The 23221-nt window shown below is 41.5% G+C and overlaps 1 protein-coding gene across 5 annotated transcripts in view; it reads right to left on the bottom strand.

Moving 5' to 3' along the window:
- Window positions 1–23221, bottom strand: part of FAM13C (family with sequence similarity 13 member C) — a 60163-nt gene that overhangs the window by 27554 nt on the left and 9388 nt on the right. For 3 of the 5 annotated variants that reach the window (XM_064662412.1, XM_064662414.1, XM_064662417.1), the window contains 4 exons: window positions 18279–18335; window positions 16346–16544; window positions 10349–10470; window positions 2309–2372 (listed from right to left, as the gene is read on the bottom strand). In XM_064662412.1, the coding sequence (XP_064518482.1) occupies window positions 2309–2372; window positions 10349–10470; window positions 16346–16544; window positions 18279–18335 (442 nt within the window). The remainder of the gene's footprint in view (window positions 1–2308; window positions 2373–10348; window positions 10471–16345; window positions 16545–18278; window positions 18336–23221) is intronic. The other 2 variants (XM_064662413.1, XM_064662415.1) reach the window with 1 other exon arrangement.

Raw genomic sequence — 23221 nt, 5'->3', positions numbered from 1 at the left:
TCTCCCACTGGGACCGGGCAGGATCAGCACCATGGGACCAGGAGGCCATTCCTGGCCATTCCTGGCCTTAGAAATAACTTCTGTCCCTGACAAAGCACTACTTTTTATCAGCATCCTTTGTTTCATCCTTGTGGACTTCCTAAGGTCTGGTAAATTTAAGAACTGAGGGAAGAGGGAAAGGGAACAGGACTGCCCCAGCCATGAACTCTGCCCAGTCTCAGTCAGGAGCCTGACAGAAGGGACGAGAGGCAAAGCCCAGACTTGGTTCCTTCTGCAAAAAATGATATCACCCTGACCCTCACACAGTGTTTCTGGACATAAAGGATGCCTGCACCCTGCCCTTGGGCCTGCTCCTGCCCCTCCAGGACACGAAGGCAGCTATTCTATTATATCCAGTTTGTTGATGGATTTACTGGATTTATGAAATCAGCTGGGGCAGAGAAGGAGAATAATCCAAGCTTTCAGCATTTAATGGCCTTTGAAGAGATTCATATAGAAAAGAAACTGAGCAAATTTCAACCTGTTCAGCTTCTTCACTCTGAGGAAATTAATGCTTTTATATGTCACATTGGAACAGCTTTTTAATTCTGAGAGTTCAGGTTAAAATAAGATAGGCATATTTTATGTGAACATAAATAAATCTCTGCAGTATCTGTTATGGCAATATTTGTGTCTTGAGGCATATGACATTTTCAATTCAGAACTTCCTTTATGGGGAACGAACAAGCAACAATAAGATAGAACAAGATATGCCCTGGGTCTGCATAATGCCACGGGTGAGCAGTGAAGAGAGACACCATTTTCTCTAATCCTAGAAGAGAATTTATTTTCTTATGATACAATTCCATGTGGGTTTGCAGGAGATCTGATCTATAGATCTGATGTATAAAACCTAAGATTTGGCAAAAGAAAACACCAGGTTGTAACCCTTGCTCATTCCTCATTGATTATTAATGATTTATTTTCATATCTTATATTTATTTTAATTATCTTTTCTAATCATCTGTTTTAATATCTTACACTGATTTATTTATTATAATATTTCCTCTTAACCTTAAAGTCATCCTTTGCAAGGATTTTGTATGGAAGCTTTCAAGTGGAAGCTTTAGTGAATATTTGCAGTGGGGTTTCTCAAAAGAAATGATAATTCGTTACTTCCCCCAGGGCCTTAAGTGGCTCGACAGAGGCTGAGTGCACTCCCTTAGACTGGTCACTGAGCAAGCCTTCCTTGTTAGCACTGGGATTTTCAACAGGGAGCTGCACAACAGTGACACAAATGCAAGGGAAATAATTCATTGCAGGGAGAAGATTAAGTCTGAATTCCTTTAAAAGGGCACATTGTGGTTTTCCCCTAATGAAAGTCAGGCATCTATTAACAGACACAGATGTTCCCTGGCTCATTTCGAAAACAAAGCTGTCTTTTCCACGATTTAACAGGAATGGACTTCTCTTCACCCTTACTCTCTTTTCCCGCTGCTTCTGTTGTCTCGTTTTGCACTAAAAATGTTTTCTGCTCCTTGTTTAGGTCCAGTATCATCTGCTGCCCCTGCAGTGTGTGGGTGTACTCTGTGCTCCTGTGCAGGTACCCCAGGCTGTGGGAGATGCTTTACAAGGTTTCCCACTTTGCACAACTGCAAAGCTTGGTTTTACCCCCCCACCCCACCCAGTATATTGCTGATTGTTAGGACCTAGCCCAGGCTCATCCATTGTTTGATGTGATCACACAAACAGCTTTTCTGTGCTCCACTCACACTGTGCTCCTGGCACAATCCATGTGAAAACAGCTTGTTTCAAGTGTCACAGGTGTTACTTTGGCTTTCCTTGCTTCCCCTCTTCAACTCTCCCTTCCTCCCATCTAACAACCAGAGCACCTTTTACACTACATTGTACTGTTCACAGTTTATTTATGCAGGCTGTAGCAACCTTGAGAACTCCTTGTTTTTAAACAAAACATATTTAATAGATGAACACTTTTGAGCTGTAATATGAGGAAAAAATCAAATGTTCTTGAAAGATGGCATTTCACACAGTCAATATTGAGCATTTGATTCTTTCCTGAGCAAACAGAAAGCAGCAAGAAGTTGATTTAAAATATTTTTAAAATCTCTAGCTTCTGGCTTTTAAACTATTATGGCAGTCTCATATCATCTTTTTAAATTATTCTCCAATAACATGACTAGAAAGATTCACTAAAAAGCCAATCCAAGATTCTCAAGCAATTACATTATTCCAAGACCTCGAAATTAACAAAACCCAAACATCTATTTAAAATTTATAACATCATATTTCAACTTTTGGTTAAGCTTACCTCATTTAAGCTGTTACATTGATCGGTTGCTTCCTTTGGTGAAATGCTTGGGTTCTGATCTATTCTACAAAACAAAATAAGAACTTTCACTCAATAGATTGCTTATCTGTGCTGCAAATATTTCAGACTTTTTATCATGTCTGTACATAAGTTACAAGTTATTTTATTAAAAAACAAACAAACAAACAAAACATTTCTGTGAAAGTTACATCTGTATTTTGTACCTCATTCAAAACAACTGTGATTTTACTGGAATCCTAACTAATATATTTAAATCGTGAATGAAGTCCTGCAAAACTACGACATTACAATGTGGGTTTATTTTGTCATGCAGAAGAAGTTCTACAGAGGCATGATCAGTTCAGTGTCTCAGTGAGCTAATAGGGTTAAAGCCAAGAAAAATCTCAGACATATGCTTAAATCCAAGCACAATTTGTCCCACATGCTTTAAATCAGGAACAAGAGCTTTCCTGTATCAGAGACATAAAGAATAAATCTTCCCATATTTAAATTTGATGGCATTTCAGGCTCCCAATCTTCAATTTTCTGCTTAAGCTCCCTTTTTAAAATTTCACAAAGACCCCAGTGCCTGGAAAGAGACGTCCACATTTTCTAATGAGTGTCACTTTGCAGCCACCAGAGATGTTCATACCTTTGGTTTTCTTTCAGTATACTGCTGCTTCACCACATGGAAATAGGAAAGGAAGGCACTGGACTGGCAAGGGGGAAATCTCTTCCATCTGACTGAGGCTAATAAGACAGCTGTGCCCCAGCCAGTCAGATGTGGGCCTGGCCTAAGGCTCCACACACCTACCAGCTTCAGGATTAGTTACCAATTCCTTCCACCAAGGAATGAAACTGAAGTCTAAAAAATACTTCTCAGAGAGAATAAGTGAGCAACCTGGGAAGCCTCATCCCACAGCTCTGTCCTTGCCCAAAGCAAGCTGAGGGTTTCCACACGTGACTCCAAAGCCTGACATGGGTGTATCCCAAGTTAACAACTCAGCTGAAGCAAGAAAACTGTAGCTGTCTCAGAGAATGAGATTTCTCGCTGCTGAAGAGGTGGCAAGGTTTGCTGGCCCCTGTGAGACTCACACACAGACATGATCAAACCCAACGCAAACCCAGATTCCTTTGGACAAAACAGTTCATATTTTTCCATGCTCAGAGTCAGATAGTAAAACAGATAGTTTTAAAGGTTTTAAAAGTCTCTAGAGACCCCAAAACCGGTACAGACAGATTCATAGATGTTTGTTGTAGTTCTTCGTGGATTTATGTGACATTTAAAGACTGAAATGCTGGATATGCCACTTTCCTTATCAAAACAGACACACTAGGTAGCTACACCAAGGTGAACAATCACTTGCTTTCAAATAGGATCCAAGGTGTGCAGTTCACATAGGAACAAAACTGAGCCATTTTGGGAAGGGCTCATGCAGCACTGGAATGGGAGGTCTCACAGCCCAGCCAGCCTGCACCTCCCTCAGGCACACAGGTATGGGATCAGATGTGAGTGATTTCTGACAGCACTTGAGCAGCAGGGTGCCTTGGCTGACTGCTGAACAAGCACCTAACTACACCCCTAATTTAGCTCTTCACATATATATTCTTTGTGCCATCTTGCCTGAAAGGAAATAGCAAATGTCTCCATAATGTGAAGGGAGCAGAAGGAAAACGAAATTACAGATGCAAAAAGATTAATGCCTAACAACCAAACCCTGCTTTTAGCCAGTGGAGAGGACAGTAGGAGACAGCAGAAGGGAGTTAAAGAAAACTGAGAAAAACATGGAAACAGCAAAAGGACTAATTTAATAGGAAAGAGTGAAGTATTTGTAGTTTGCTTTAATAACATGTCAGGAAGGTACTGCAAGGTTACAAACAGCTGGAGAACTGATTCACTAATGAAGAAAAATTATTTAGAGTGATTTATTGAATTGAACTAGAGCTAGACGTTAAGGAAAGGATGAAAAGGACACATGTCAGATTTGAACACTTCTGGTATTCATTTGGATGGCTCCTTTCAAGGTGCATAACATAGCAAATGTGAAATCTCCTTAAAAAAGAAAAACAAAATAAATTTTTTAAAGAAACCAAACCAAACCCTAAATGCCAGCAGCAGTTCATACCAGCACTATATGAAGTTCTACATAATTCACAGCTGTATCACCCATGAGTCTTGCACTCTGGAGATTAAAATGTTTACAGCAGCCATGAAGTACCACCTGCATCTCGTTCAGGTTGATGCTCTTGTCTGCTGGTTTGGGGGTGCATTTAGTCATGCATTTTACTGTTTCTTTTTCACTAAAAATACTGGAGTATGATGCTCTTGGCTTTGTATTCTTTGGATTCTGGAGGCACTGAAATCATTAAGGTGAGTGACCATTTTTGTGTGAAGAGCATTTACATGAACAGCATGTGCTGAGCTGATCTTACTCTATCCAGACACTTTTGGGGTATGCTTTTTCCTTTTCACCAAGATTAATTGCTCTGCTAGGCAAATGCAAGTTTTCTGATTGTCACCCGGCAACACAGGGCTTACAATTTAATAACTATGGGTTGGATCTTACTCTCATTAAAAGTCAATCACAAAATATCCATTAACTTCAAAAGCAGCAGGAACAAGCCCTAATTTTCCATCTGTGCTGAGTACATTAAAATTATTTCAGGCCTTAGCTAAAATTTTGAATAATTGCAGGCACCCTTATTTTGTATAATTTACATCATGTAAAATAATGAAAATGGAATTCTCTCTGTGGCTCCTACTCAAATATGTGTTATATGGTCCTTTAAAAAACATGAAAGGCCTGGTCTCTCACCCTCCCTTATAGACTCTGGCTTTGGCAGAATTATCCTCTTCTCCATGACAAAGATGGCAAAGATGCAATGAGTAATATGTACATTTGAAGCTTGTGGACATAACAAGAAAAAAAAAATCTAAATACTAATTATCATAACAGAGCTCCTACCAGCCTTCAAGGGGAAGATCAATTTGCATGAGCAGTGTGCTATTTGAAAAACAGACCAGAACAAGTGAATTTTTTGAATTATGCATGACATCACTTCCAAACTTGCATAAAATTCAAATAAAACCACACAATTTTAAAAGCTGGGCAAAATGTTTGAAGGTAACCTAAACAAACTCACATCACAGTTCCCAGATGGAACCCAGAAAGGAGCACTGTATTCTGTAAATTGAAATTTACTCCACCCAGCTCTGGATCACAGTAGCCCCATCCTCAGCTGAGTTCTGTGTTTGTGCATCACAGTGCCACACGTGCTTGGGGTCTTGGCACTGGTGATGCCAGGGTAAGTCCTCCCAGCCAACCACACAGTATTCTGCGGGATGAAACTCCTTTTCCAGTTTCACTGTCAGTCTGTCCTGGCCCAACACTCCTTCCCTGTCTCCAGTCTACGAATCAGTTCCACCCTTCCCACCGTTAGGGTGCCCCACAAGGGGAACAGCATCTCAGTACCCTCTCAGGGGACTGATTCAGCCTATCCAGAGGTCACATCACACGAGTTCACAGAAAGGCAGAACCCACAACCAGCACATCTCAGCGCCAGGAAAACAAAAAAGGTCCTTTCTGAGACCTCCACAAATGGCAAAAAGCATTCTGAAATCCAAACACCTTCATGCAGGGCTGCAGGTGGATGCTTCAAAAGCATGCCTTTGACTCCTTGGAAAGCAGTGCAGAACCGCAGCAGGCTTTGGGGTGAACATAAAGAGAGAAAAATGAGAGGAAAAACACCATCAAGGGCCCAAGGCTACTCCCTGGGCAATCCCTGAATGATGGAATGAGCACTCAGACAGAGAGCCAGTGTAGCACTGCCTGTCTCATCAATCACAGCCCTTATGTAACACAGCCAGCACTTGTTTTTCTTACTATGAGAGCCTCTCATACTCACCAGGAGCAGTTCTTACTTGGGAGACAGTAAGATGCTATTCTTTTCTTGCTCCTCTATCCTCTCCACCTCCCCCCTTTCTCTGTTTTTTTTCTTTAGTTGTACTGCAACCCAAAAGCTTGCTCAGAGAATTTTCCATGCCTTGGTACAAGAAGTCTCACTGAAACCAGAAACACCAGTATTTTAACATCAAGATTTCTGAAGAAACTGTTTTTAGGAAGTGGTCATTTATTTCCCAGCTTTTTCCCTGCTCACTTGGCTGCCTGTACAGGTGAGGCGATGCAGCCTCACAAGCTCTGCCTCACTCATGCAGGTCTGCCAGATGGCACAGGGACATCAGCACTTCTGCAGCTTCCCTGCTCCATCCCACTCATCCTTGAGTTGTAGCTGTTCAACAGAAAGCCTGGAAACCAAAGGAGTTCCCACCTGAAGGGCTCTCTCAAAAGTTACTTGCCTGGAAAACTTAAATACCAAAAGCCCTGCTAGAGCTTGGCCTCCCCTGGGGGATCAGAGAAACCCTGGAGGCTGCTGGCATTTCCAGTTTTCCTGGAGAATAGCCATAAGTCTGACAACAACTGCCACCCTACAGCCTCTGCAGAAATTAGGGACCAACCCAGGGACCAGCTGAGTCCTGTTAAATGAAACCACTCCATTCCCATTTTGTTTGGGGAATGGGAAAGATGGGGAACTTTCAAGAATTTTTCTTGGCAGAAAACCCCAAGGTGTAGTTCCCACACTGAGATGGAATGCAGCCTTCTCTGAAGCACTGACCTTCCCACTGCCTAAGAGTGCCTTGTTTCAGCCTCCTCCCTGTGTAACAGGCAGCTGAAGGAAACACCACCCCCTGTTCAGGTAAGTGCACACAGCTTGCAATCCACACCAGTTTTGCTGATTGCCTTTGAAAAGGCAATTGGCAGGAGCAGCTTTTTGTAATCATATGTATTGTTCCATACTGGCTTTCCTACTCTCTGCTAAAAAAAGGCAATTCTCTTTTATTTGTTCCCAGGACCTGCATATAACTTTTATCTATCAAAAATGCAAATTGTGTTACTCTCTTATCCAAACCCAGCTACACACAATGACCAGAGCAGCATTCACTGTAATCACTGGAAATAGTATTAGAAATTCATGTTCTGGGAATAAAATGTAAAGGTTTCCTTCTGTGCAGATGGCATTCCATGTACTGAATTGATCCTGATGTTCATGAATCATGCACGATAAACACCTCTTGAAATTGAAATCCTTGATTCACAGGCCAAGTACAGCTTAGCCAAGACAGCATTCCCCATTCTTCTCACTGCAAACCTCTTCACCAAGTCTATTCTTCCACAAAACCTTTCCTTTACTGTTTTGGTGGTTATCCAAAAATGAAAGTACTCCCTTAAAAAAAACAATCCACATATATATGCTTGTAGGTTGTATTTTTGTGGATTGCTGCTCTCACATTGCCTGTTCTGTTCTTCTCTGTCACATATCTGTTTATGAGCATCCCTTGTTAGATTACCCTGAATTTAGATTTCTCTGTTTAACAGGGACTGGACTGAAAAGCTTTTCATATCTCAGTAGTTTTTAATCCATATTTAGAAAAATTAAAACTATCCTGTTTTTAGCTGCCCCACACTCACCAGAACAGATTTCTTAAAAAACTCAGCACAGTTCAGAGGTATTGAGACCTTTAAACTCCAATGAAGCTAATGACAGAGCTATATCAATCTGCAGACTCTAAGTTAAAACAGAAGTAACAACAAGCTGCACTAGAAACAATCAATCTTGCTTCTTCCTACGAGACAGAAATAATCCTTTACGTATCCTACACACACACACCTGAGACACCGAGAGAGCCAGGTCACCTCTGCAGCAGTGTGCCAATCTCCTCCTAAAGACCAGAGAGCTTTTAGTCTATGAGTTAGGCAGATACAGCGTTCCAAAGCATGGTTAATTTTACCACTAACCTATCAAAAACAGTGGAAGAGAGTGAAATTCAAATTTAGTGGGCGTAGCAGACATGTTCTGTCCAAATCCAGCTACGATTGCTGGCAGCTGCCAAACCTGAATACTTAACCTTTGCCATGTCCACAGCAGAGAAGGCAGAAAACAAGGCAGGACATCATTCCCTGGCAGCAGTGTCCCATCATTCCCTGGCAGCAGTGTCCCAGGCTGTTGCATGAGTCAGTGCTGTGGTCCCAGTGCCAGAGGCCCATGTGAGCAGAGACAGGGACACTGAACTGCCAAAATGGGGCCCTGCCAAAGCTGGCTGACAGCAGAGGGATGGGGCAAGCTGGTGGTGGTCCTTGAGGGGAGTCACTGACACAGTGACCCTCAAACTGAAAGTGGTAACTCCAGCATATGTGATTCAAAGTCCCTTGCCCTGGCTGGGTGGCAGGAGTGTCTTTTGCAAGGGCAGTTAAAGTAAATAAAGTGTGTGTGTGATGCCAGGGACCATGTGTTAATACTTGTTTACTCCATGTTTAAAGTTTCTTATTTGAGAGTAAAGTTATCTACTTCTTTCTTTTTTTTTTCTTGTAATATAATCAAACTAAAACATGGACAGAGCTGAGATTTGATCACTATGCTTTCACAGCTCTTAGCATGGTAAATCCAAGTACCATTATTTAACAGATTTAGCCCTTGTGCATAGCAGGCTTTCTAAGGAGCTACCCTGGTGTTAAGCAGGAATAAATAGCATAGTGAACAATAGTTTAGTACCAAGCAAACTCAAAATGCCAAACTGTTGAAGAGGACAGGGGAACTTTGCTGTGGTTACTGTTTTATTCATGCACACTCTGGTTCTTACCTATCTTCCTTTCATCATATTCCTTTCAAAATTACCAGTTACTTTATTATCTGCCCATACACAGGCATCCCACCAGCAGAGCCAATAGGTAGGCCTAACTATATGATACTAAACTCACCAAGCTCCTCTTTACAAGAAAACCATGCAATTCTTTCCTAGCATAAAGAATGCCAGAAAAAGAGAAGGCAGGCTTCCTAATTAAAAATTCTTTCTGAGATGCAGTGTCTCAATTGCACAGACAATCACTGTAGGGCAAAAGCAGTTCTTTGTCCAAGATAATTATATGCTTGGTCATTCTGCTAAACCTTCCTTTGAGAGCACAAATTAATATGATTTACAATGTTGCCTGCTAAAAGCTGTGGTGAAACCAACCAGTTCGTTTCATATAAAGCACCCAAATTGCCTTTGGATGGCCACTGTCTCTACTAACCTAATCCTGACTGGAAACAAACCTTGGAGCCAAGGTGCTCTAGATGGCAAATAGCTGTGCCCTGAGCATCCCTGGGATGTACTGGTGCTGCTTCAGTCCCCCCACAGAGCACCAAGGCTGTCATGCACCTCGAGACAAAGAGCAGAGACCTGGCTCACCTGCCAACAACTCTGTGCACAGAAAAGCAGGGCCAAACCAGCACCTCAGCATGCAAAAATTGTAAAGCAGTGAAAATTGTAAAGCAGTGCCCTCAAATTTAGTAAGAACTAAATCTTATCCTTAGGACACACCTTCACCGGTCGCTGGGTGAGTTGAAACCCCTTTTTTAGCCTTTTGCAGAACCATGAAGGATCAGGGTAGAAACTGTGACTTTCAATAGTTACCAGAGCTGAGGTGCTTGACTATCAGCTGAGTTACCTGCCACCAAGACTTTTTAATGCCTGACCCGAACACACTGTACCCTTCCCAGCACTGGAACAAGCACAGTTGCCACAGCACTCAAGAGTCTAAACTACACATAAATGCATACCCATGGTAAAATTGGGTGTGCAGGTTCCCACTCCCATTTCACAATTAGAATACAGCTCTGAGAAAGAGTGAGGCAATTCAGCACTGGGGGGGAAAAGAAAAGAAATGGCAAGATATTTTTGAAACTTGGCACAGAGGAACTGAAGTTTCTGAACTGAGGATGTTCTTCCCGCTTGAAATGTAAAGGGGTTTAAAGAATGATGAAATTTGCATTCTTATCTTTATCCCTTTCGCTTTCTCCAAACAGCCCTAGCCATATAAATATAGAATACAACTGCCAGTGAGAGCCAGGAGTCGGAATATTTTATACAAAAGGCAGCAAATGAATTAGCCTTTCCTACAGTTAATCAGAAGTGAAATGTGCTGTCTGATCCCAAGGGCTTACCTTGGTTGAAGTCTCACGACTGTTTCCTGGCACCTCAGAGCCACATTCTGTGTGTAGTCATTAGCTGAGGATCCAGGCTTCCCCTGCCACTCTGGGAGGCCTGGCAATGCACATTCCAGCTCCTGCACAAAGCACACCAAAAAAAGAAAAAAATTGAATGTGCCCTGTCAGTACCAATCAGGCTTAGCTGAACGTTTCGCTTTGAGAAAGAAATTGCTCCGTGAGACTGGATGCTGATTGTGGATCTTTGTTCTTTTTTTTGGGGTAGTAATCTGGAAACATGTGGAAAACACAAAACACATACTAGAAAATGTTCTAAACAAAATAGTATGTTCTTTCTCTGGAAAACAGTTTTTGAAACCAAAGCAGACTGTAACCCATTTTCTGTTTGTTAGTTAGATAACAGATGTCAGCTTCTGAGCTAAAAGGTTCTACACACAGAGTTCATTTGAATTTATTTACTCATATGTCAGTAATTTTACTACTTGGCTATCACCAGAAAAATTCTGGCTGACAAAGGCAAATGCAGTTCACTTAAATAAGATTTGTAAGGTTTAACCACCTTCCTCTTTTCCTTCCCTAGAATATGTGTAGCTTTACAAATAGAGTATTACTGAGGAAGGAGGGAAAGGCATTGAGGGGAAAAAATGTCACATCACCCAACCTGCAACACAGAAAATAGAAAAGCCAATTCAGTCCAAAAAAATGAGTAAGGGAAGAGGAATGAGAAAGGTACCCATTTTACTCCAAGCTTTCAAAAAACAGTTGTAGGGCTGTGACGAGATGTGTTCAGCACATGTTAATTTTCCTGCCTATAAAATGGTCTGCAATATTTCCCTTGCATTGCAATGGGGTAAGTTAATGAAGTTCTTTGAAAATGTGATAATCAAAGTGGGACTTTTTTCCTGCTTCTTTATTAGCTTTTATAATCCAGTATTTTAGTCTAAGAGTTCATCAAATTAAAATATGATGTGCTTTGCAAAACAACAGTGTTCACTTCCCTGGTAAAGCAATGTGCCTGATTTTGCCTCAATTTCAAAGCTTAGTTGGATGCATGGAAATCAGAAGTTTGGGTGGGAATGTTCAGATGGCAACTCAGAGGGCAGAGGGAACATGGCAATTCGAGATGGTTTCTGCTAGACGAAAGGGAAAGCTGAGGACAAGAGTATTTGCTGGCAATAAACGCTTGCAGGCTTGATGTTTGAGGACTTGGGTGGTTTGGGGTTGTTAATTTCTTCTTTGTTTTTCTTTTTTATGTCTTTGTTACTGCTCATAAGTCGTGTCATTAGGGTGTTAAGGAGTAACCCTAGGGAAACACCCTTGATGGAACCTCCATTTCTAAAGAGCAGTGAAATCCATTCCTGATGCATCAAAGGCATCCAACAGTAGAGTACTGGCTTCTATTTTATTTTTGTTTCTTTTTCACTAGAAAGGGTGAAGCTTCTACAATGAAGTTGCATCTGCTAAGCAGTCTGTGAAGAGGGAAATCTCCAGGCATTGCTGAGAAGTCTCAGTGCTGCATAATCACCACCATGATATCTGCTTTGTACACAAAACACTATGTGGTTTGGAAGCAGCCAAAAATTAACATCATGGATGGGATAAACACATGTTGGGATAAACAAACTTTTGTTTCACAAGTTAAATTTTTTTTTAAAATCTTAATTCCCCCTAAAAAATCACAGCATGTCATAACCCATCTCTGTCAGGGCACCTGAATTACAGTACATGCATACTTGCTGTAATTACAGAGCAGTTTAATCTGTCCTTGAACTCTAGAAAGTGCCTTGCATCCTTTATTCAAAACACAAACACTCCCATTTCTCTGCAAATGGAAGCACCATGCAAATATTGAACCAGCACTTGGAAGCACAGCCTTGGTTACCTCGTGGTGCTGTGTCAACATAGAAAACAGCCAGAAATGAATCCTGGGCAGAAGTGCCTCCTACACCTCCTGAAAATTCCAGTCCATACAAGAAAATAGGCAGGTACATTTAATGGACAGTGAATTGAAGAGATTTAACCCGTGATGGGAGCCATGGCCTAGACATAAACAGAGTATACCTGGAAACTGAGCAGAACTTGCAGACTGCCCGACACATCTGTGAGTTTGTGTAGCTGATGTGTCAACATCAGCTCTGGTTTTTGGATTCCTGTGCACTTAAAAACACAATTTTGTTGTCAAACTATTGGAAGTTCTTTGACATCCAAGCAATTTGCCCCTTAATTTATACTCAAAATACTTTCACTCTACAGTCTTCAGCATTTCCAGCTCTAGGCATTGATTGTCAAGCCACCATTTCATTTTCATTGTCATTTACCTTGATAGCAAAACTTTAAAACTGAACTTTTACTGTCTCTACCTATTAGCTAGCATTTTTAGTGTCCTTTTATAAATATGTCACAGTATCAATAAGGAATTTGAGGATGACATTTAATAATCTATATTCATGACTGTGCATCAAAGGTGAGTGACAGGAGAAAGGACTGGGCAAAGAAAGCAGACTTTTTATTCCTCACCATCTGTTCTCACAGTGACTCCCTGGAGTATGTTCTGGGCATATGCTTCTTCACCTCTTGAAGTCAAATAAATCCTAATTAATTTGATTTTCTATAGATTAATTTTGCAGAATTGCTAAAGAAACTCATGAAACCACAGGAAAGAAGAAACCAAATAGCTGTGCAATAGGAGTGCAGCAGTGTAATCACATTCCAGCAGCCTGCCTCTCTCCCCATACTTTGTTTGGAAAGGTTACAGCTGCTTCCATACCCAGCTCTGCCCCCAGAGAAATAACTGCACGCAATATGCAAAGCACAGTTTTACTCTAGTGACATTTTATCACCTGACAAGTGGTCAAGTGAAGCCACCTGATACTGCTCTTTTATTGCACTTGGTTTTGTTAATCATCAGTGTAAATTTAATAACCTTATCTTCATGAAGACCTAGGGTACATGACCACAGTACTGCACTTGTGCCAAAAAAAAATCAGAGGCACAGGAATTGCACTTCAGCAGACTGAGAGCCTTGTGAAGCTCAAAATCCCCAAGTTGGCCACCTTTCCTCTACTTGACCACAGTGGTCTGTTCCCTCTCAGTGACCTTTCTACAGTGGAAATCCCTTGGATTCTCTCTACTAGAAAAGCACATAAAAATGGTTCCCATCCAAACAGACTTTAATCCTTCCAACACATGCAGCAAACTTACTTATCTCCCAAGAGCCTATTCTAATTTTAAAGGCACAGTTCTCTAAAGAAACATCTCATGGGATTATAATACACAGGAGCAAATAGAAAACAGTTCCTTGGCTTATCAGAGCAACACCTTTAAAAGAGACAGTGTCACTGCAACATTGTCAGTGTTTCTGATGTCACAGAGAAGTCAGGTTGGGGAATTGAGGACACTGTTGAAAAAGCACTCTATCAATAAACTCGGGAAAATGAGGATGAACTGTTTCATCATGATGTGCAGTGCATCATGCTTTTCTTTCATAAATGCAGGTACTCAGCAAATGCTGTTTCTCAGTTTGACATCAGGTCCTTGTAAGTACATCATTTATCCCATGGAGTGGCTTGGTGGCAAGCTGTGTCACCAAAGGAAGGTATATGCAGTTGCACAGTGTTTGAAAGTATCACCTGGCCCACTTCCAATAATAAAAACCTGCCACACACACATGAACAACAGCCACTAGAAACAACACAGCAGCACTTTGCTTTCAGCTTCAAAACAGAGAGAAGCAATTGCTGCCAGTTCCCAACTAGGGCTGTTAACACAGGGAGCTGAGACAGGGTTTGGGAGGTCACAACACAGCAAGGATCCCAATGAGAGCCCACACACAAAAACAAACCCTTCTTGGGGCTCTTCTGCAAGAAGAATCTTGTTTTTCTTGAGCACTGTTGATGAAGCCAAGGCAGGTGCTTGCTTCCTTAAGAACAAAAGACCCTGAGGTAGCTGAAGATGCAGCAAGTGAGCACTCAGGGTCAAGGAGCACGTGCATCCTTATTAATGAGAATAAAGGCTTGGTAGATGTTTTCTCCAAAACAGCTTCCTCCTGCAAACCATTCCCAGGAGCAAAGTCTTTCCATAACAGCACACGCCACTGAACTCAGTTTGGATATAGGATATCCATCAAAAAGTGTCCCATGGTACTAGGATACCATCCCCACTATGAATGAGTGGAGTTACTGTTATGGAGGGATGTTTGCTTTGTGTTTATGCTGCATATTACACTCAAAGCTCTGCACTACTCTCATCCTCAAGTACTCCCATAAATCAGAGCTAAAATGGTTCCTACTCATCTTACATCTTCCATTATGCCAGGGATGGAAGCAAGCGGTAGCGTGGGGCCCAGGACCACTTTTGTCTTTCCTAATTCAAGCCCTTGAATCATGTGAAAATTATCTGCCTGACACTGTTTTTCCTTCCAGAGGCTGCACACCTAAGTTGCACTGGCATTTTATGGCAGTCTAATTATATGCTCAAAAAGTTTCCCAGGAAAGAATATCAACATTTTCAGATAACCACTTCAGACCACGTACAACACTACAGAGCAGTAAATCTGTGCTGTGTTGGCTTTCACTGGGTGAGAGATACAGACAGGACACACACAGGGAGCAGGCAGACAGGGGGCTTGGAAGTAGCTGAAAGAATAACAGATGATCTATGAGACAGATCTTGCCCTGTTTACGACTTCTTCATGATTCCTATTCCTGATATGCCTCTACTTGCTCTTCATAGGTCAGTATTCCCACCATTTTTCTTTTCAGTTGATAAACATGTACACCTCATCTTCCTGAAGTCTAAATAATATTTCCTAGTAATGCAATACAGTTGCAAAAAAGCCAGTTATTGCTTATCTCTGGGATGAGCTCCAGAAGAACATGCAGGAAGATAAGGGGAAAGAGTTTGATATTCCTTCTGTAGGAGACTGTGATAATACCATTGGGATGCCATTTGCTTTTCATTTTCCTTCTGGAATTCAAAAGAATAGTTCTCACTTAGAAGGTAAGACATTCTGTCCAAAATGATGAAATCCCATTATAAACTTGAAAAAAATGGTCCAAAATAAATTCCTACTTTATGACGGGTTTGAAGCCCTGCAGAAAGCGCTCTGCAAATTTCTATCCACAGACAAGAAGGGAGGAGAGACAAAATGTAGCCAAATACATTATACATCAAAGAAGATATGTAAATACAGACATCTGTATTTACAGATATCAGGCTTTGTGCCTACTGCAGGCCAGCAAATCTCCCAGCATTAATATTAACTCTCTTGGATATGAGAATATTTCTAGCTGAGGAGTTAAATCTGCACAAGACCTCTACCCCTTACACCGCACATCAGACATGACTTGGGAAGCACCAGGGAAGAACAGAGGCATTATCAGCAGCTGCTGAGAGGTGGTAACTCTAGAGCTGACATAGCAAATGTACCTCCACAGACAGCAGCAGAAGCTTCTTCATTTCTAGTGTTCTTTTATACCCTTCAGAAAAGTTATAGTTTCAACCTGGGAAGCTTGTGAGCAAGAGCTCTGCTACCAGAATCTGCATTGGAATAGACTTGTTATTTAAAGATGAGAAAAACAGAAATTAATATAAAGGGAAAGTATTAAAACTCTCTATTGGCAGCCAAAATACCAGCACAAGAGATCCTCAATCAAACAAAACAGAAAATGTCTAATCAAGCGCTGCAACTACCAAGTTTTTTATATTTGGTGCAAGGAAACACAGAAAATATAAAGAGAGATATCTTCAGCTATGCTGTGCACCCACTCATGACAGCGGTTGCAACACAGCCCTCTCTGCAATTCCCTGGCTGAAAGAAATTGTCTGTTGTTATAGGATGGTTCCAGGACTGCAGGTCCCTGAAAATCATGGTAGATTATCCTGAGGTCTTGATCACATCATGAATTACCTGGGGGTCCCACTTTGCATTTCAAAAGTTATGTTTGTTCAGACACCGTACCACAAAACGGACCCCTGGTAAGTTTAGTTCTTTACCTGACTTTCCTCATGGCTTTTTCCATTTTCTAGCTTTGCAATGGGCTTGGGTTTTCTCAGCTTTAAGTTGCCCATTTCAGGCTTTAGAGCACAGTCAATCACAGCCTGCTGCCTGTGCTGCTGAGCGTCTGGCAAAGGCAGCTGCCTTTCCTCTAAGACAGCACCGTTGTCCGGATAATTTTCTTTGTTATCATCATCTCTGTAAGAAAGTAAAATTGAAATGCATCAGGCAGGATTTCAGACACCTGTCAAAACATTAGGAAGGAAAAAGAGCAACAAGTGCTTAGCTATTCATGGCATATTGCTTTTACTAAGTTGAGTGGTCTACACATCAAACACCGCATATGTCAGTAACGTGAGTCTAAACTACTGTTAGCATTATTACACATTCAACTGCGGAGCTACTTAAATAAGACTAGTTTTAGAGGCACTCTTTGGCTTCAGCCCTGTAGTTCACATCCCCCAAATAAAATCTGAAGCTGTCCTTTTTATGCAGAAGGCCTTTCACCACCCAATGATTCACAGTAAGTTGTAATCTCACAAGAATGTCATTATATAGAACAGTTCCTCTCTACAGTCTCACTTCCCTTCTGACAGGCTCTGGTTTTGAGGGCTTTTGAACAAAGGGAGGGAGGTAGCCATTCAGGTAGGGTCTGAACAGCCAGAGGTGTGTTTGGGTGGAAGGGACAAGTGCCATGTGCTCCCAGTTTGGAGAAAACATCCTCCTGTATAACAGCACACCTGGGGGTTTAAACAGACGCTGTTATTCATGGATGCTCAGGTAACCACTGAATCTGGGACAGGCTTTTCAATCTCCACCCAGCCTGCAATGTGCAAGCTGTCCCAAGAAGACCTTGCTAGTCCTATCCACGCCCAGTCATTCCAGCTTTAGACTGGCCTAATGCCTTCCCCTGGTGGTGTCTCCTGGCACCATTAGGAAAGTTTCTGCAATGCAGGATGCTGGGCTGCCTGATCAGCTGGCAGGATGAGCAGGTCAGCATTACTGCTCCAAAATCCCTGGCTGTAGCTTAGTTTGCAGGTGGAATTTCAGATGTTAGCTTCAGCTGGTAAAATCCTAATGGAGAGATGACCTCTCTCCTGGTATGAAACTTTCCCAGCTGAGGGAGTCAAGGACTACTGAATTAAATCCCCCTGAGTTTTTTTTTGGTTTGTTTTTTTTTTAGAAAGCGTAACTTTCTAGTTCAATGTTTTCTCCCAAGGATTCTGAGCTGCCAAACTCGCTTTCCATCTGTGGCCCATCACCATCCAGATGGATGCTCACAGGGTGCCTGTGGAGCTGAACACCATTGCTGCCCATGCCTTCTGCAAGTGTGCTCCAAGGCAGTTGTTATAGTTACAGCATAGGGTGCTTTATAGCCCACAGGCATCTCAACAATGTGCACAAGTGCTGCTAATTTTAAGGCATGATCTGACTTTAAAATCTTTCTGAAAGGTTAAGTTGCACACTCTACCAATCAACATATACTAACATAGCCATGAGAGAGATGTGCCTCAAGAATACTTCAGGTAAATTACAATTTGAAGGATTTTTTTTTCACAGAGACACTCATCAATAAGCATATCCTTGCACAGTTGCAAAACTCCACATACCACTACTTTGAACCAGCTGCTGTACAGTAAAATTATTATTAGCAACCAAAGCTGCATCTGAATGACAGTAACACAATGTGAAGTTAAGAATACAGACCATAATATATTTACTTACATAATAACATCAGTAATTAATCTTAATATTGATTACACAAAAGCATACAAGACAAATATGCATTTCCCAGAAATACTAATGGCCTTTGCAGGTAATACCCCAGAAATTCTTCATTCCCTTGAGAATAAAGGTTTCTTTCTAATGCTTTAACAGAAGCACTCTGACAGCTCCTCTTGCTGCCAACGGATTTCAGACAGAGGAGGATACCTGGGACTGGAACTGCCTGCTTGATCTTCATGGACAGAGTCTGAATCCCCGTCACACCTTGAAAATGAATACAAGATAATTGCTGACTTTCTGCCAGCTGCAGAAGCTTAGCTTTTAAATAACATGACAGTGCAGCTCAAAGTATAAACACATTTCTTCTTCTCACACCTTAGTTAGAGTCACTTAATGCCATAGCTGCTCCATGATAGTCTAAACCTCAGAGGAAGAGGAGAATTTGAGATGTTAAGTGTGCACAATTCGGTTTACCATTTTCAGACAGATGAAAATAATCACAAGGGATTCAGATGTTACCATAAAAATACAGGAAAATTACAAGAAATTCTGTATTTTAATTGCATATAGTATACTTCACTTTAAAACCAAAAATTACTAGATACAATTATCTAAAGGTGTTTTTCTCCTAAACTCACAAAAATATAAACTATGATAGAGCAGTCATTCTTCGTGCAGCAAGAAAAAGAATCCCCAACTAAGTTATAAAGTGATCATTAAATCTTAAAGAAGTAAACTAGCAGAATTTTTTAAGATGCCTGAAGAGTCGTAGTCATTTACATCTCCTGAAGTTACAAACAACAGAATTGTCCTAAGGCTGCCTAATCAGAAGAGAAATCTGGATAAATATGCTAAACAACAGCCACTCAGAGCTGAACATTGCACTGTGGCTGCATGGCTGAACTTCACAGGGTGATACACCTGCAAAGCCTACGAGCAGTCTGCACTCAAATAAACATGCATATATATGCATACACCCCTAAAATATGCATACCCTGCCTGGTACTCTTTCTGGGGAAAAGTCAGGGGTCTCTCCTCACCCTCAGTTCATACTCACAGGGCACAGACACTAAGCAGGCCTGGATCTCTTGGAGTTTGCTGGCAGAGGAGTCTCTTCATTATGGGGGAAGCAGCCTGTACTTTCACTGACTTCTTAAATTTTGAGCAGAGCTGCCCCGCTCAGAACAGAGCACATTAGGTGATACATCCATAGCTCTGCGTTGCAATTTGATGGCAAGGTTTTTAATACATTCCTCTTTCCCACCAGTCTCGTGCTGGTGTCTATATCAAAAGTCAGACTGCAGCAGAAAATATTTAAAGGGACACTCAAGTGTTTACACTTCCTGAATACATCAGCATATGGATGAAAGCGTTTGCTGCTGGCAACTGGAACACAGAGCTACAGTTGCAGATCCCCCTTAATCACACAACATTCCTGCAGCCAGTGCAGTTCTCCCCATAAGGCAAAGTGGGATGATGGATGGAAGATAGGGGCAGATGTACAAAATGGATAAATTCACTGAAGAAATCTGGTTTCCTTTGCCTCTGGATGCCAGTCACATCTTCCCCTCTGGTCTGTCACTGACCACCTGATGGGTGTCTGGCACCAGCAAGGTGTGAGTGTGGACATACTGGGGGTATGAAGAAGGAAACCCAGTGTGAAAGGAACCAGGAACCTGGATGGACAACATGATGGAATGTTTCACAGGGAGTAAAAAATAGAAAGGAAATACACTGTGAGGAGACAGTGCCAAGGTCAGAGTTGGATGAACAGGGCTCCCAACACAGACACAGGAGTAGGGTAAGATGCCACCAGACATGCTGTGCATCATGGGCCAAGCAACAGTCAGCAAAGACCAGGGACCTCCTAAAGGGACAAACTCTTCCTCCTGTGTGTGCCTTGGAAAGAGGGGCTGGGAGGAAGCATCTCTGCCAGCAGTTCCACTCACCTCCTCCTCTCACAGTCACCGCACTTGGCAACCTTCGGTCCTGAAATACCACCTTGGCCATCAGGAACACTCTCTGGAGGGACAATGGATGACTGAAACACAGGTCCACCCACCAAGCCTGTGTGTGCACACTTCTTCATTGAAGGAAGTGCCCCGGGGGTTACCTTCCTGAGCTGACTGTGTATAAGGTGATCTTGAGGAGCAGAGATGCTAACTCAGCATCCAGCGACTGACAGGAGTCATAAAACAAGACAACTTATAAACAACCTAAGTGAGCATGACAAAATGTATTTGAGCAACTGGATAGCAGTAGGTAGGAAAGATAAGCAATAACGGATCAGAGAACAACATGCCCACCATGTAATTTTAAAAGATTGTGAGGAAGTTCAGAAGCAACACACTCTGAAATTGTTAACAGAAATCTATGTCTGTGTAAAAATAAATATTAACCAGGAATCTCACTCACACAAGGTTGTGTTGGAGGCTAGGACCATAGCAGGACCTTTAAAAAGATGAATTCTGATATAATGCAAATATCCATCACTAAAGCAGAGAGTGTTTTTACCTTGGCTTTGGAAAGAAATGAATCTTATGTGTCCATGGCACCTGTCTGCACATATCAAAACAGACATGCACACATTCCTCCCCTCTCACCAGTAACTTGTAAATCTTGTTGTCCAACGTTGGCTGTATTTAACAGTGATATTCAAGAGTTTGGTAAGTTTGGTGATAGCTTGTGGCCATGTAGTAGAGAGAGTTCCCACCAATCAAAAACTGCAGCAACACCTCACTCATTCCTAAAACATCAGAGAATATGCCAGGACAGCTTCAAGCCATAAATCCATATGGGCTGAAGCTTAGGCAGAAACCAGGCCTTTTGACAAAACCAGTGGTGTGAACCCTTTTCCTTCAGTACCAATCTAACTACTGACTCATGGACACATCTCTCAAAATTAAGTACATCCAGTACCAGACCAGTAAGATCTTGTGGCATGGGCCAGAATCAGGTCAGAGGTGGGATCCCAGTCTAGCTGGACTGCTGCTCTGATTCTGTATAGTACTGCCCCTGTATGTTTCTTCCAACTGGTTTAACAAGATTAAACCAGTATAATGAGATTGGTTTAATGAGATTAACTTCTTTAACTTCCATTTTCACCTTGCCATAGGAGCCATGGGAAAACTGCTCCCTTTTGCTGACTTGACCTTTGAGATGCTCACGTGAACAACTTCCAAACCAGGCTGCATCCATGGCCTGACGGAAGCTTTGCACCCCCAGGCACTTGCCTTGTCTGGAGAAATGTTCCTGAAAGTACTGTATCACTGATTGTATATCATTTGGGAAGCCCTGATCTTGCCTTTAGCAATGCATCAACATTTAGCAATTGTTAAATGATGCACAGCAAGCTCTCTCTTTCTTCTTCTAAATAAAAGTAACCTATTTTCAGACATGGCCAGCACAAACAATGAGTGCTGAAATCAGTAAGAATTGTGTATCCTCAGCAGTTCTCAAACATGGGCTCTGGGGGCAGGCTCTAAACAGGACTTAGGAAAATTAGCTCTGGAAACCAAGTTTGTTCATTTGGACAATGCTTTTCAGATATCATTGTTTACTCACTTTGTTTTCTAAAAGCACGTTTCTATTCCTATTTGGAAATATAAGATTAAAAATGAAAGCCCCCAAAACAGAACCAACAACAGCTTAAATGAGGGAGACTCAGCCTTCAGGCAATGCCTGGCCCAGCCTGGCTCTGCCATTCTGCTGCCTCCCAGTCTGCACTCCTCTCCCTCTCCCCAGGGGCAGGGCTGGCACCACACACTCAGCTTTTATACCTTCTGGGCTCTTGGCTCAATATTAAGCCCCACAGAGAAAGACCATCACTTCTGGGTCCCAGAAACCTCATGGGTGAGACAGGCCTGGGGGCTGCTCCAGGGGAATCTCTACAGGAAACAATGGATGTACTTGGGGACAGAGAAAAGGGAAGGAGAAAAAAAAAATAAGAAAAATCTACTATCTGTAATCTGCCTATTTTTCTGTGATGGGGGAGCATCCCACAATTTTAGAGACCACAATTCATCTCTTAACTAATAGGAATATGGGAAGGCAAAAAAAAAAACAAACAAACAAACAAACAAAAAATCAATGATTTATTAACTTCTGTGCAATCTTTCCTTATCTGCCACAATCACACAAAATGCATGACTAAGTTAAAATATTAAATGAAGCAAGGCAATGTAAGCAAATAAAGCAAAGCCATATAAGAGATGGAAATTCTTTGGATCACTATGAGATCTTACTTTTTCTGTAGTTATTAAAATAACACCTAGGGATGGCTCAGACGATTACAACTTGGCCTGCTTTCGGAACATATCCTGTCCCCACCACTTAGGCAAACAGCTCACTGTCCAACAAGGGTGTTTTAAATTATGAGCATTTTAGCAGTGTAATACTCACCTAATGCACAAACAAATCTATAAATCATTTCCCTCCTGAAAAACTACTTGGCACCTTAACTGCTGAGGAATCTTCCCCAAAAGCTTTCGAAATAATAAAAAGCATGCAAAATAATATAGTAGAGAACACCAATATTGAAGTGGTTTAGACTAAAACAAGGCATAGACTATTTCATTTGTAATAGTTCCTAAAGCCTTTGCCTTTCTAACTTTCTAATGTTCTCCCTTGTTCTGTCCTGCTGTCTCTGTAAAACAACAAGAAAAATCAACTTACATATATATCCTTATGATCATGATATGTGCAAAAGGCCTTCTAATGAGTTTATGGAATAGATTATGAAGAAATTACATATTTGGTACTTGGTCTGTCTAAGTAATGTATAGGGTTTTTTTTCAAAACATTTGCAAATAATTCTTTTCTCTAATGATGCTTGTGGTAAGTACAGACCATGTGTCCTTAGAAAACTGACGTACTTGTGTTTGTCAGGATCCTCAGTGCCAGAAATGAGCAATATTTTGACAGGAGATTTATCCTACACTGAAAATCATGCATTTAAACATGTGTGATGTACACCAAGCATATATTCACCCCAAAAAAAGAAAATTCACTGCTAAATGGTCACGGAGCATTTAAAAGCAGCTGTTTCATGCAATCCTTCCCATAGTCACTAATATACTTAGGTTACAGAAAACTGAATCGAAATATATGACATAGCTTGGGGCTTCTCACGTACTACCTACAATTATTCT

This window comes from Pseudopipra pipra, chromosome 8 (assembly GCF_036250125.1).
Source record: "Pseudopipra pipra isolate bDixPip1 chromosome 8, bDixPip1.hap1, whole genome shotgun sequence".
Lineage (NCBI taxonomy): Eukaryota > Metazoa > Chordata > Aves > Passeriformes > Pipridae > Pseudopipra > Pseudopipra pipra.
This window is presented reverse-complemented; position numbering and strand designations above follow the sequence as displayed.